Source organism: Mesoplodon densirostris, chromosome 5 (genome assembly GCF_025265405.1).
Source record: "Mesoplodon densirostris isolate mMesDen1 chromosome 5, mMesDen1 primary haplotype, whole genome shotgun sequence".
Taxonomy (NCBI): Eukaryota; Metazoa; Chordata; class Mammalia; order Artiodactyla; family Ziphiidae; genus Mesoplodon; species Mesoplodon densirostris.
The window spans coordinates 115,674,179-115,687,657 of NC_082665.1; the positions used below are offsets into that span (position 1 = coordinate 115,674,179).

The window sequence follows — 13,479 nt, forward strand, 5'->3', positions numbered from 1 at the left end:
AACATGTCCAAAACATTATCCTTCCCTACAATCCTGCTTCTCCTCCAGTGTTCCCTATTTAATTAAATGACACCAACATCCATGCCCCCAGCCTGACACCACTGTATCACCTTGCATCCAATGAATCATCAAATCTTCTTCAAAGCCCACATTTAAGTATCTTTCAGACCCATCTCACCACTCTCCATCTCCACTACCCTCACCCTGATTCATTTCATGCCTTCAATATTAATCCCCCCTAAATAAGTTCAAACATGGCAGCCAGAATGATTTTTTCAAATAGGCAAATATGATCATATCACTCTCCTACTTAAAACCCTTCAATGGCTTTCCACTGCCTTTTGGGAGAGTCCAAATCCCTTAACAAGCCTTAAAAGGCTGTCCACTATCTAGTTGCTGCATCTGCCACACTGAATTTCTTTCAGTTATTACAATGACCAAACTCTCTCTAATACCCAGGCCTCTGGGCACTTAGAATCCTCCTCTATCCCTCTCTCGCCCCCACCTTACCACTTTCTCACCTACTTTTTATCTGTCTAATTCAATCACTTAAGAATACTTTTTCAAAGAAGGCATCCCTGACACCTACAGTAAATGAGCTCTAATATCTAACCCTGACTTCTCCCTATCATAGTATTTATCACACTTTACTGTTTCTGTTTATCATTTGTCTTTCTAACTAGACTGAAGTTCAATGGTGGCAAGGACTATGTGCATCCACTGTATCCCAAGAGCCTAGTATAGTATCTGTCACATTATAGAAAAAGAAAAATACAATTTCACATAAATGAAAGAATTTGATATAGAAACATGAGTATAAATGCAAACACACATTTTTATTTCTTATGGAAATAAGTGTATATGTATAATATATTGGGCTTGCTTCACACATTAGTGCTTAGTGGAAATCTTTTTAAATTTACTTTTCCAAGAGTAAACTGAAGTACTTACTTACCTTCATTTACTCTGCAAACTGAAACTCTCACAGTACTGTGAGCTGCCACCATGTCATGCAACATAATATATTGCTGAATCAGGGAAAAAAATTTTAACTCATTAATATAAACTGACTCTTCAAGCTATTAGAAAGCAAGGGTAATATAAAATAAGGTAAGCTAAAATAATAAACTCATATTACTCTGCCTTTGAAAAGGTCAAGACCAAAAGATTCAAAGATCATTCAGTATTTTTGCTCAAACCATTAGACAAAATAAGAAGCACTTTAATGAGACAGCCCTGAAAACAGCAGAATCAGCCTCCAGTATTCCAGTCTTAGATAAGCAACTATAGATCCTACAGCCTCAAAGCAGTCAAGCGATACTTTGACTCTTAAAAAGCGGCTGCCTTCCCCCACCTCAAAAAAGAGGGAAAGGGAGTACATATTCACATAACTAAAAGAATAACTGTATGGAGTACTTACTTTATACCAAGTATCATTCTACACACCTTACATGTTATTACAAAATACAAACACAGTTGTGAAACCCATAATAAATTGGACTTACCTTTCTAATGGCATATAGGGAGCTTATAATTGATACTACAGACATAATCACAATGGCTATAGCATAGTAATAGTATTCATCTGTGCTCCACAGTATAACACTGAACAGCTGGAAAATGTAAAATGGGTTGAGAACCTAAAAAACAAGATTTTTAAGTCAAATTGAATGAGATATTTACAACCATACAGATTTAAGGAATAACCAACAGGATACTTACAGGATAAGCTCTGTAGTATCCTAGGGTAACAAGTAACTACCCAAAGAGCAGGGCAAGATGTTACTTTTTTTTTTTTTTTACCATCAAGCTACTAGAGTTTGACTAAATAAGCTTAATTTATTTGCATCCATTTAGATTCATACCAAACCCAAATACAGATTCAGCTAGAAATAGCTAACGTGTGAATTTATCTGTTCTTCATTCTGCTTTAGCAATAAAATACATTTACTTTCAATATTACTGTGCTGCTAAAGAATACAAAAACTTTTAACCAACTGGAACAAATGTTTACTTATTATGAACTCGAAGCACTAATTTACTTATAAGTCAAAGGTTCACTGGAATCCAAAGAGAAGACAAACATGAAATAAGTTACACTGTTTTGCTTTCTCTAAGGAAATAATTAAATATTAAAACCTGAATAAAAAAAAAAGATAAGGAGTCCTGGCAATGGACTTTGTTTACCCTAATTTTATAGTATTTTACCAATTTCATTAATAACCCCCCAATGTTTTAAAATTGATGCTTCTGTACTTTTTAAAGCACTTTCACATATATAGTCCCATTTTACTTCAAAATCAAATGAGATGGGCTTCCCTGGTGGCCCAGTGGCTAAGAATCCACCTGCCAATGCAGGGGGACACGGGTTCGAGCCCTGGTCCGGGAAGACCCCACATGCTGCGGAGCACCTAAGCCCGTGCGCCACAACTACTCAGCCTGCGCTCTAGAGCCCATGAGCCACAACTACTGAAGCCCACGTGCCTAGAGCCCGTGCTCCGCAACAGGAGAATCTATTGCAATGAGAAACCCACACACCGCAATGAAGAGTAGCCCCCGCTCACTGCAACTAAAGAAAGCCCGAGGAGCAACGAAGACCCAAAGCAGCCATAAATAAATAAATAAATAAAAGTTCCCTTAAAAAAAAAAAATCAAATGAGATCATTAAAGGACTTCCTACAATTTTACCAATAAAGGAGCAGCAGGGAGAAAGGTCTTCTAATGACCAAAGCTAGTTACTGATGAAGTCATATTTTAAACCAGTGTTTCTAATTCCTAATCATTACCCTTTGCTATGCTCTAAAGCAGCATTATATGGCCACTCTCAGGAACTGACGGAAAACAATCTGTACCTTCTACTAAAAGTATTCACCCAATACAGCTAATTCTATACTTTAGCCCAAAACCAGAAAGAAGACTGGAGAGCCCAACTCTCCTCGGCAAAACCACTTACTCCTTCCTTTACATGCCTGCAATCCCTCATTCCCACCGCTTCTACGGCTCTTACAACTGAAGGGTCACCACAGTAACTACTGACATGTATTCCTCCTGGGCTAAAGTGCAAGCTCCTCATTGTTACCCATCATGTCATGTTTTTAATTCCAAACTTCTGGCACAATGCCTAGTTCCTAAGAGTGTACCACATGAAGAAAACATGATTAATTGTTTTTAAAATTAGGAGGAGGGACTTCCCTGGTCGTCCAGTGGTTAAGACTCCACGCTTCCACTGCACAGGGCAAGGGTTTGATCCCTGGTCAGGGAACTAAGATCCCACATGCCACACAGTGTGGCCAAAAAAATTAGCGGGAAAAAAGAAAAGACAGGTGTATACATCTGTAAAATAGGGCAACTTTAGATGTGCAACTTCCTGAGTGTAAAAAAAAGAAAAAAAAAAAAAACTACAGACAAGAAAAGAAAAAAATTAGACAAAATAAAAAAGTAATCATGCTCCCAAATTACTGATCTATCAGAGGAATATCTTTCTGCCCTTCCAAATAAAAAAATAAGCAAAGAGCAGTTAGAAAACAAAAAACCAAGGATATCTTATTACTTAAATCCTGGCTCTTTTCAATTGACAAACCTATTGATCACAAATGTTGAGACAAGTACAATTGTCTTACCTCCTTAATTAGAAGCTTAAAAACTGAAGGCACTTTCACAGCAATTTCATTTACTCCATAAAGCAATTTTCTATAACAGGAAAATACAATAATAATAATATTACACTATATTATATCATAATAGTACAATTTAGGGAAGGCATTGCATTAGATAAGGCTCAAACCAGCAACTGCTCCTTAAATCCAGAACTTAAACGTTCATGTTTCTAAAAACAGTTATCTTCTACAATTTAAATTCTCTATCTACAGTATTTAAATCAATGTAGTCCATACTGCATAACTATACTGTTATCACTTTATCTTTTTGTGTGACAAGTACCTTTCCCACTAGTCTATAATAACCATATCAACAAAAGACTTTCTTTTCCATCCATGAACACAATACATCTCAACAATTTTGAACTGCATTTTTGCAAGAGACTACGTAAGTAAATTTGAGGGGTCCTGTACTATTTTTCTAATAAGAATACTGTACTAAAAATGTTTATTTCAAAACATTATATATTTGGCTTTTTTTAATGCTTAAGTTGCTTAAAACCTTCCACTTAAATTCCTTATAATAGTACTTCCTATATGATACATTAATTCTTGCCTTTTATGAAGTAGAAGCCTGAATGAATGAATTTATATTCCAACCTTTTGAAAGAACATGCTATAGGAGTACAAGAGAATTTCTAATGTAGTTTGAAAAAGGCATTTATCTCTACGATATGTAATACACTGGTATACTTTTATACTTTAGCAAAGAACAACACTATAAAAAGGATTATGTCTCCCAATTTACAAATTTTCATTGTGGTAAATTTGAGCTCATGCTTACCATTCCCAACATTTCAGTAAATCTAAGATTTGAATTGTAAGACATTCTATGATTTTATGTACTATCAAGAAAGATAAAAATGGTGTCAAGTAAAGGATGACACTCCACCCACTGTATGACACACCCTCCTTATAGAGATGTTAAAATGCAGGGAAGTGTGCACCTTAGAACTGATGAAATACAGTATATTATCAGGGATATTCACTTCAAAATCAGCTTCAACATTTTTATAATTCTTAAACTGAGAGACAATGCTACCCAAATAAAATATCAGTAAGTTGTCAACTACTATAATACTTAAATACCTGTTAATATTACAACTATATGGTAAAAGGGTAGACTATATATACTACTTTATTTAGGAAGTTTGATAATAGGTCTAACTTTAGTTGGATAAAAATTACCTGTAGGCATGCATCCCCTTTGTCAGTCCTGCACTATGCTTTTCATAAATTGACGTACAAGAAACACCTTCATCCAGTCCCCTAAATAAATCCAAAGTTTTTACTTTAAACAAAGTTTAAAATATCCAAATTTCTCAATGCCTCATTTTTCTATATTCCTGGTTTTAAAGTGTGACTTCCTTACAAATAGAAACCCCTAACAAAAACTGAGATATGGATGAGAATTTTTAAATCTCTAATTCCTAAGATAAAACAATAATGAAAGGTCTAAGTCTCAAATGTGGCAACTTCTAAATTATCCAACATATCATATAATAAGATGGCTCTTAATACTCAAGCTTATGTAACAATATTATTATCCTTTAACTCTGTGCCAAAGTTGTAAGAGCTAATAATTAATAAAATTAAAGTATGACTAACTCAAGAATTCCAAACTAAAGATGAAAAAGTTTTTACTTTTTATCTAGTTTTCCCTCTTCAATTTTTAAGCTTCACTCTAAGAAGTCCTACTCATTTTTCCTTCTACAAAAGCATCAATCTAAATCCTTCCCTCATCTAATACATACTGAGAAGAGAAGTGCTGAATCTGTATGAGTCACAGGCAATGTCTAAAATCTGTAACAATTAAAACTGGGATTCAACTAGCATATCTACTTTCCACCACAAATGTCTTAATTATGCTTATTTTAACTGAGATGCTATTCAGAAAAACTCTAAAGAGAATCTAACATATCATTTAACTCCAATCCTTTTCTGCTTTTTTCGGATAGAAAAACCAAGCTCCATGATTAGCTGCTATCACTGGGATAAGTTTAAATTCTACAAGTTGGTATGGTTGGCAAAGGCTACACAGCAAGTATGTTTGACTCTTTTTTCCCACTGAGATTGATTACTTCTCCAAAGGTAGCAGGGATCAGCTCCAAGTCAAAATTTTTAAAAAAACAAAATGACAGTTTATAGGCAGTGTTCTATAAAGAAAGCAATGGTTCTTAACTAGGAATGGTCTTGAGAAGTAGGCATGTGGAATTGCCCTGCTCCATTCCAAAATATACCAATTCTTTAGTGTCTGAGGAACAAAATCCAGGCATGAACATTTTAAATGTTCACAAGGTGATTCTTTTTTTATTGGTAATTTCTTTGCCACTCTCAAGCAACGATACTTAACGAGTGTTTACAATAATCACTTTAACAGTAATAAAAATAGAATCCTAGTTAATTTGGTACTTATATCATTTGAAGCCTCCACAAAAAATAAATTTTAAAGGATTATTCCAATATGTCCTACCCAAGGCTTAACTTGTTTGATGATGTCCCATCTTTATCCACATATTAAAGTGAAATTTATGTTTGTCTATCACTCCATCCCTCAAGTACAAGTGAATGGAACTGTCAGGAAATTGAGAGGTGATAATTCAGATACTCTGACAGGCTAAAAGGTACACTCGAAATTCACTTTGAGGTGAACCCTCAAAAAGAAAAAGAACTGACAGACTAAAAGGTATACTCAGGGCTTCCCTGGTGGTGCAGTGGTTGAGAGTCCGCCTGCCAATGCAGGGGACACAGGTTCGTGCCCCGGTCCGGGAAGATCCCACATGCCGCGGAGCGGCTGGGCCCGTGAGCCATGGCCGCTGAGCCTGAGCGTCCGGAGCCTGTGCTCCGCAATGGGAGAGGCCACAACAGTGAGAGGCCCGCATACCGCAAAAAAAAAAAAAAAAAAAAAAAGGTATACTCAAAATTCACTTTGAGATGAATCCTCAAAAAGAAAAGGACTCAGACTGGATTTTGGGAGCATACTGCTTCTAACTTTTATGTAAATTTTGCCAAGGTACAAGTTGCAGATAGGATTTATTCTAAAATGGTTATTAAGTATTCAAATAACACCAAGGAGTTATTAATGAACAAGTAAATGAAAGTTATGTAACAAAAACCTCTTCAAATTTATGTAACACTAAAATGAATTCTTTTCTAGCTAAAACATTATCAAGATACTCATAATCCAAACAAAAGAAAAGTACGTACTTTAAGAAAACAAAATTGTGAAGGGTATCATTCCAGAAGTATTTTACACTATGGTGGGTGAAATAACGAATCTGTAGAACATACATAAAGGTTATATCAAAAAGCATTATTATCACTTGTTAACAATTAAGTTTACTAACACAAATTTAGCATATAGTGTAACAACTATTAAAATTAAAGCAATCACATGTGACATGTAATCTATTTCTTCTAGTAAATAACTGTTATATACAATGATACATAGGCACTTTATATGCATATAATTTTATCTCAAACAAAAAAAAACTGCAAGTACAAAATTATAGACTATCCGTAATAGTATAAAATGTAACAATTCTGGTTCTTAAAGGAACTTTGAGACTAAGATCACAATACCTGTTGTGATTGAGGCTGTGAATATTTATTCATCTCAAGCCTATTCTCTTCAGCCAGATTTTCAGTTAAGTGAACAGCATGGCCATTTGAAACCTCATTAGCCATAGATTTTGGGCTTGAAAATGGAGGAGTTTCCAGAGAAAGAAAGCGAATTTTTGCACAAAACCACATTCTGAATTCATCCTTAGAAGAGAAAGGAATAAAGAGTCAATTATGCATATTACATAACGATATATATTTGGTTCCCATTCTTTACACAATATATTATTTACTTATCTCTAATTGAGAAAGTCTCACTTTCCACTTACTAAATGTTAAACCATTTCGAAATACGAAGATGCATAAATTCAAAAAGGAAGTGCTTTCAACTGCTCACCATTTTATATGTCATACTTCACTGAGAGGATCTCAAAAACGATCATAATTTCTTAATTTATCCAACTATATACTGAGACTAGATATTAAAGCCTCTTATAAAATGCTTCCAATTAGGATTTTAAAACAAATCCTAGGGTGCAACAGCATTGCACAGTAGACAAGATCTGGGATACAGTCCTGTCAAGTGAGTTTGATAGACCAACCACTGATCCAATCTCTCAGTGCATCAAGAACTATAAACAAGGGTAGATATGATCATTTTTAAGATTCCTTTAAAGTCTAATCACTGGGATAATAGTCACTTCAAACACAGATGCTTTAGAAATACTAGGATTAGTATTCCTCATTGTATCCTAGCAGTGATGTTCTCTTCGTATTTTATTTTGAATACACACAAAGACATTATTTTACTCCTCAAATAATCAGCTACAAGTAAACACGTGGACTTACAGTAGTCCTCAGCAGCACCACTTCACAGTCTTTAACTGCAGCTCTAATACAGGTTGCCTTTACCCGCCACTCGGGCATCCAATAGAGGAGCAGGAGAAGAAAGCCGCCAGTACACACCACTCCGAGAGAAACTATGGCAAGCTTCCAGCGACACAAATTATAGCCATAAATCTCCTGCATGGACATAGTGATTACACATCAAGTGACATGAGAGGTAAATTTCAAAGTGACAACCTTATCTTTCCCCCCACATACCACCAACAAAGACTTGAGTTTTATTAAGCTGACTTTAAACATTTTTTATAAATGGAAAATTAGAAATTTTGCATTTGGGATATATTTAAACATTAGCTAATGTAACTTCTTAAATTATCAAATGAAAAAACATATCTCTTTCCTCTAAGTTTTAACAGTTCACAAGTGAAACAGGAACTATACTGGAACCAGAGGTGTTACATAATCCCAACTCAAAAACAGTCAGACGACAGCACACTGATTTAGCTGTTGTTTTATTGTATTTTAGTTTAGCAGTTTTTTTAATATACTTTTCTACTTCCCTAGAAATATAAATTCTTCATACTTTATATTATAAAAGCTGGTTACCATTTCATCTTCTTGACCCTGGTTGATAGTCTTTCTTTCTTCTTTGTCCATATCTACAGTGGTTGGAAAGGTCTTGTGCTTCAGAACAATTGAAGATAACTGAGGGAAAGAGGAACAAATATTAGAACATTATCTTGTATCTTGGTAGACTATATCTGATACTAACTTCATACTACTAGATTTCTTGTTTTGATACAAGTTTAACTGATATTTAAGTAGTCACTAAAGTGCTGATTCTCATGACATTTTCAATGGTGTGCCAGTTCTTGAAACTGCCTGGCTTACTACTATCACAAAACTTGGCATATTTCATTAATTAATTTATACTAGCACTAGCCTTGCTACAAAGCCGTTTAAATTCTGAGAGAAACTATTACTACAGACTCTTCCTTTTTCATTCCCCAGACTCATCTACTGAGCACCTATCACATGTATGGCAATTGTTGGGTTAATCTCTAAGGCAAGTGTACCTTTACTGGAGACCACTCAACTAACTCATTCTGATGCCAAGTCCACTGAGCAATCTTATTGTTCCTGACTACCCATAATGCTTGTGTAGGAAAAAATTCATTGAGCCCACTGACAAAAATCTTTTTCCTGTATTAAAAAACAGATTAAATTCAAATATTAGACATTCAGCCACACATTAAAGAGAGTTGCAAAATGTAAAACAATGCCGGTTTTCTCGTTTTGTTTTTTTTTTTGCTTCTGGAAAATATATATATTTTTGGAAAATATGTACTTAACATGTAGTATCTATAACTGTTCTATTAAATTAATATTCTTAAAGATCTATAAAAACTAATGTGGCGATAACAGGTATAACACACATAAACAAAAGCTCCTTAGGGTTCACAACAGTTTTCAAGAATGTAAAAGGGTCTGAGCCCTGAGCCCAAAGAGTTTGAGAGCCACTGCTTTAGACTAGGCTGATCTCTGCAGAACACAGTGGGAATATTACCTCCCTCATTACAGATGCAATACCTCCACTCATCTATACGGTGTATAGCAAGCACAAGTCTGACACATGGTAGGCAATCAAAAAATACCTCCTGAATGAATGACGTGATAAAGAATTTGTGATAAGACAGCAATAGCCACATGTAATGTTTACATGATATGAATTAATAGCAAAGTAAAACCAACTGCAGGATTTCAAGTTAATCCCCCCCCCATAAGGCTACTGAAATCTCCTGATTTATGTCATCAACAAAATGACCAATAAAAAATATTGATGCCTCCTGAATGGGCACTCAAAGTTTCTCTACTTTCTGGTAGCCCTGAAGACGGGGTTAGGGCTAGGTAGAGTCAGGGCTTTCCACAGAAATAAAATGCAAAAGTTTGAACACACACACACACACACACACACACACACACACAATATTGGACTCAGTGCCATCTTGGAAAAGAAGCCTCAGAGGTATCTTGTTTCTCAGAGGAAAACAAGACACATTATCATACAAAACCTTTTAGGCAATTTAGTAACAATTTCTTCTCAGTCTAGGGTACTGTTACAGCCCTGAAAAGTATAGTACTAGAGTCATCCCACCATTGTAAGGCTGTTCCATCAAACCAATACAACTTGAGGCCGCAGTTATGCTCAAGGGCTATACACCTGCTGCTATAGACTTTGGGGAGAATTAGCAAGTCCAACCTCTTTCCCTGTAGGAAAGATCAGCTGTTGTTGCCTGAACCTGTAAGGTTTAGTCCAATCCTGCAAGGTTTCAAATGTGCACGTGCCTACCTTCAAAGGGTAATAAGGCAAAGGAACTCTGCCCTGACACTGTCCCCACTAAAGAATCCAGTCTGGGGTTCTTAACCTTTAATCCGTGGTTCTTCCTTAAGTTATGGACTGTGTCTCAGGATCATCACTCAGGATTTACCAGTCATTTTTAACAAGCAAAACATATAATTCTGATCCCCATTTCCCAACGCCACCTAAAATATGTTTCTCGAGGGGAGGAACCTCTTCAAATTCTTAAATGGAGAGACTTCTGCTTCCAACCAAGACTAGTTCTCCTAACTAAAACAACAAAATGAATAAAATATATAAAACTATATAGTCTTCAAGGAACTGGACGTCAATGAAGGAAACTGATACAAAAATGGGTGAGCTCTACAATTGTCCCAGTTCACAAACTGAATAATTTACAGGATGCAAAAAAAAATGTAGGACAGGAATGCCAGGGGGAGCCCAGCAATCTTCCTGAGTTGAAGAGATGAAGCTGGGAGTCTGGGGAGGCACCAAAGTGACTGGGTTTGCAGGGCAGATTACCAGAGAAGAGATATGTACAGAGAAGGAACACTGAAAATCTGCAAAGTGGTCCCTTCTCAAGTCTTCAGCTGAATACCGATCAGCACTTGTTTGTGAGGAAACTACCAAGACCAGGGGAAGATCTACCCAAAAGGTTTAAGGAGAAAAATGCATCAGGGCTCACACAGGGCTGGGAAGAGTACCTGTTCCCACCAATCAGTGGGAAAACCTCATTAGCTGCATGAAATCAGGCGGAGTACTCAGAGGATTCTGCTTCAGTAGTGGGTTCAAATTAACCTGAAACTAAAAGCTACTCTGATCCTGCCTAACAAAACTTTTAAGACTTGAAAGAATAAAATTGTTTCCAAGTAACTTAACTGCTTCACAGAACACAGTCCAAGGAGATCTATAGGAATACAAAATATCTAGTTACAATGTCTGATATCCAATTAAAACTTAACAGGCTTGCAAAGAAGCAAGGAAATATGACCCACAATGAGAAAAATCAATGGACAGAAGAGGACCTAGAATTGACAGAGATAATAGAACTGGTAGACAAGGACATTAAAATAACTGCAAAGGAACTCTGCCCTGACACTGTCCCCACTATAGTTCATATGTTCAAAAAGCAAGAGGAAAGACTGATCATGTGAAGCAGAGACATGAAAAATATAAAAAAGAACCAAATCGAACATAAAATAAAAAGTACAATGTCTGACATGAAAAACACACTAGATGGGATTAACAGCAGATTCGATATTAACAAAAAAAAAATCAATGAACTTGAAGACATAGTAATAGAAATATCCAAAATGAAAAATGGAGAGAAAAAAGACTAGAGGGGAAAAAAAGCTAACATAACAGCATCAGTAAGCTGTGTGACATCTCAAGCACTCTGATATACATGTAAGGCAGGAGGGAACAAAAAATATGTAATTCTATAATGGCCCCCAAATTTCCAGATTAGATGAAAAACTATAAACCCACTGACCCAAGAAGTCCAACTAACACTAACCAAAGAACATAAGAAATTAAACCAAGGCATACCATCATCAAAACCCATGATGAAAAATGGGTTTTATATATATATATATATATACACACACACGTGTGTGTGTGTATATATATATATATATGTATATTATGTATATATATGTGTGTGTATATATATATATATATATATCTTGAAAGAAGCCAGAGAAAAAAGACATGTCACATACAAAGGAAAATAAATAAAAATGACATTAAATTTCTTGCTAAAAACAATGCAGACGAAAAGACAGCAGGGCAACATCTCTGAAGTACTGAGAAAAAGAAACGATTCTGAGAATTCTATACCCAGCAAAAATATCTTCCCAAATCAAAGGTGAAATAAAAGTCTTTTTCAGATACAAAAGCTGGGGAAAATTCACCAGCAGTGAACCTACACTATTAAAAAAAAAAAAAATTGTTAAGGGAATTCCTCAGATGGGGGAAAAAAGATAACCGATGGTAATAAGGATCTCCACAAAGGACTGATGAGCACCAGAAATGGTAACTAAGTGGGTAACTATACACAGCAACAGCACAAAGAACATGGAGAAATGAAAGTACACTCTTATAATGCTCTTAAGAAAGTAGGAAAAGAACAGCAAGTTATACCCAGTATAGGCACTTAAGGGAAAGACTAAAATTCAGAGAAGAAATAAATGAAATTTTAAGAAACAGAAAAATGATGAAAAAAATCAATGAAACCAAAATCTGGTTCTTTGACATTAATAAAATTGATCATTTCTAGTTAAACTCAAAGGGGGGGGGGGCAAAAATTATCAATATTAGGAATAGAACAGGAGACATCACTATAGATTATGCAGATATCAGAAGAATAATCAAGGAACCAACAAACAACTTTACACAAACAAACCAACTTTTCTGCAGGTTTGAACTTACTTCCCAATAAAAAAACTTAAAACTTAAAAAAAAAATCTTTATTAGTCAGGGGATGGCTGTGAGTTGATAACTGATAAAGCTGACTTAAAAGCTGAGTGATGAAAAAAAATTAAAATTAAAAAAAGAAAAAAAAAGCTGAGTGATGGTCCATGAGAGTTCATTATACTCATCTTTCTACTCTTTAATATGTATAAATTGTCCATAATGGAAAAGTTTTCTTAAACAAAAGCCATCCATTTGCTAAAATATGGCACAAATGAACTTATCTATGAAACAGATTCAGAGACATAGTGAATGGACTTGTGGTTGCCAAGGGGCAGGGGGTGTGCGGGAGGGATGGATTGGGAGTTTGGGATTAGCAGATGCAAACTATCATATATAGAATGGATAAACAAGGTCCTACTGCATAGCACAGGGAACTATATTCAATATCCTGTGATAAACCAAAATGGAAAAAATATGAAAAAGAATGTGTGTATATATATATGTACAATTGAATCACTTTGTTATACAGCAGAAATTAACCCAACACTGTAAATCAACTATACTTGAATTAAAAAAAAAAAATTCACCCATCTGAAGTGAAAATAAAAGAAAAATTTCAGAGGATAGTCATTCCTGGCACGA

General features: G+C 35.3%; 1 protein-coding gene across 6 annotated transcripts in view; it reads right to left on the reverse strand.

Moving 5' to 3' along the window:
• Window positions 1-13,479, reverse strand: part of ATP13A3 (ATPase 13A3) — an 81,818-nt gene that overhangs the window by 48,560 nt on the left and 19,779 nt on the right. For all 6 annotated transcript variants that reach the window (XM_060099309.1, XM_060099308.1, XM_060099312.1 and 3 more), the window contains 8 exons: window positions 8,670-8,768; window positions 8,067-8,240; window positions 7,239-7,421; window positions 6,864-6,934; window positions 4,845-4,925; window positions 3,621-3,690; window positions 1,506-1,640; window positions 956-1,028 (listed from right to left, as the gene is read on the reverse strand). In XM_060099309.1, the coding sequence (XP_059955292.1) occupies window positions 956-1,028; window positions 1,506-1,640; window positions 3,621-3,690; window positions 4,845-4,925; window positions 6,864-6,934; window positions 7,239-7,421; window positions 8,067-8,240; window positions 8,670-8,720 (838 nt within the window). In that variant the 5' untranslated portion in view covers window positions 8,721-8,768. The remainder of the gene's footprint in view (window positions 1-955; window positions 1,029-1,505; window positions 1,641-3,620; window positions 3,691-4,844; window positions 4,926-6,863; window positions 6,935-7,238; window positions 7,422-8,066; window positions 8,241-8,669; window positions 8,769-13,479) is intronic.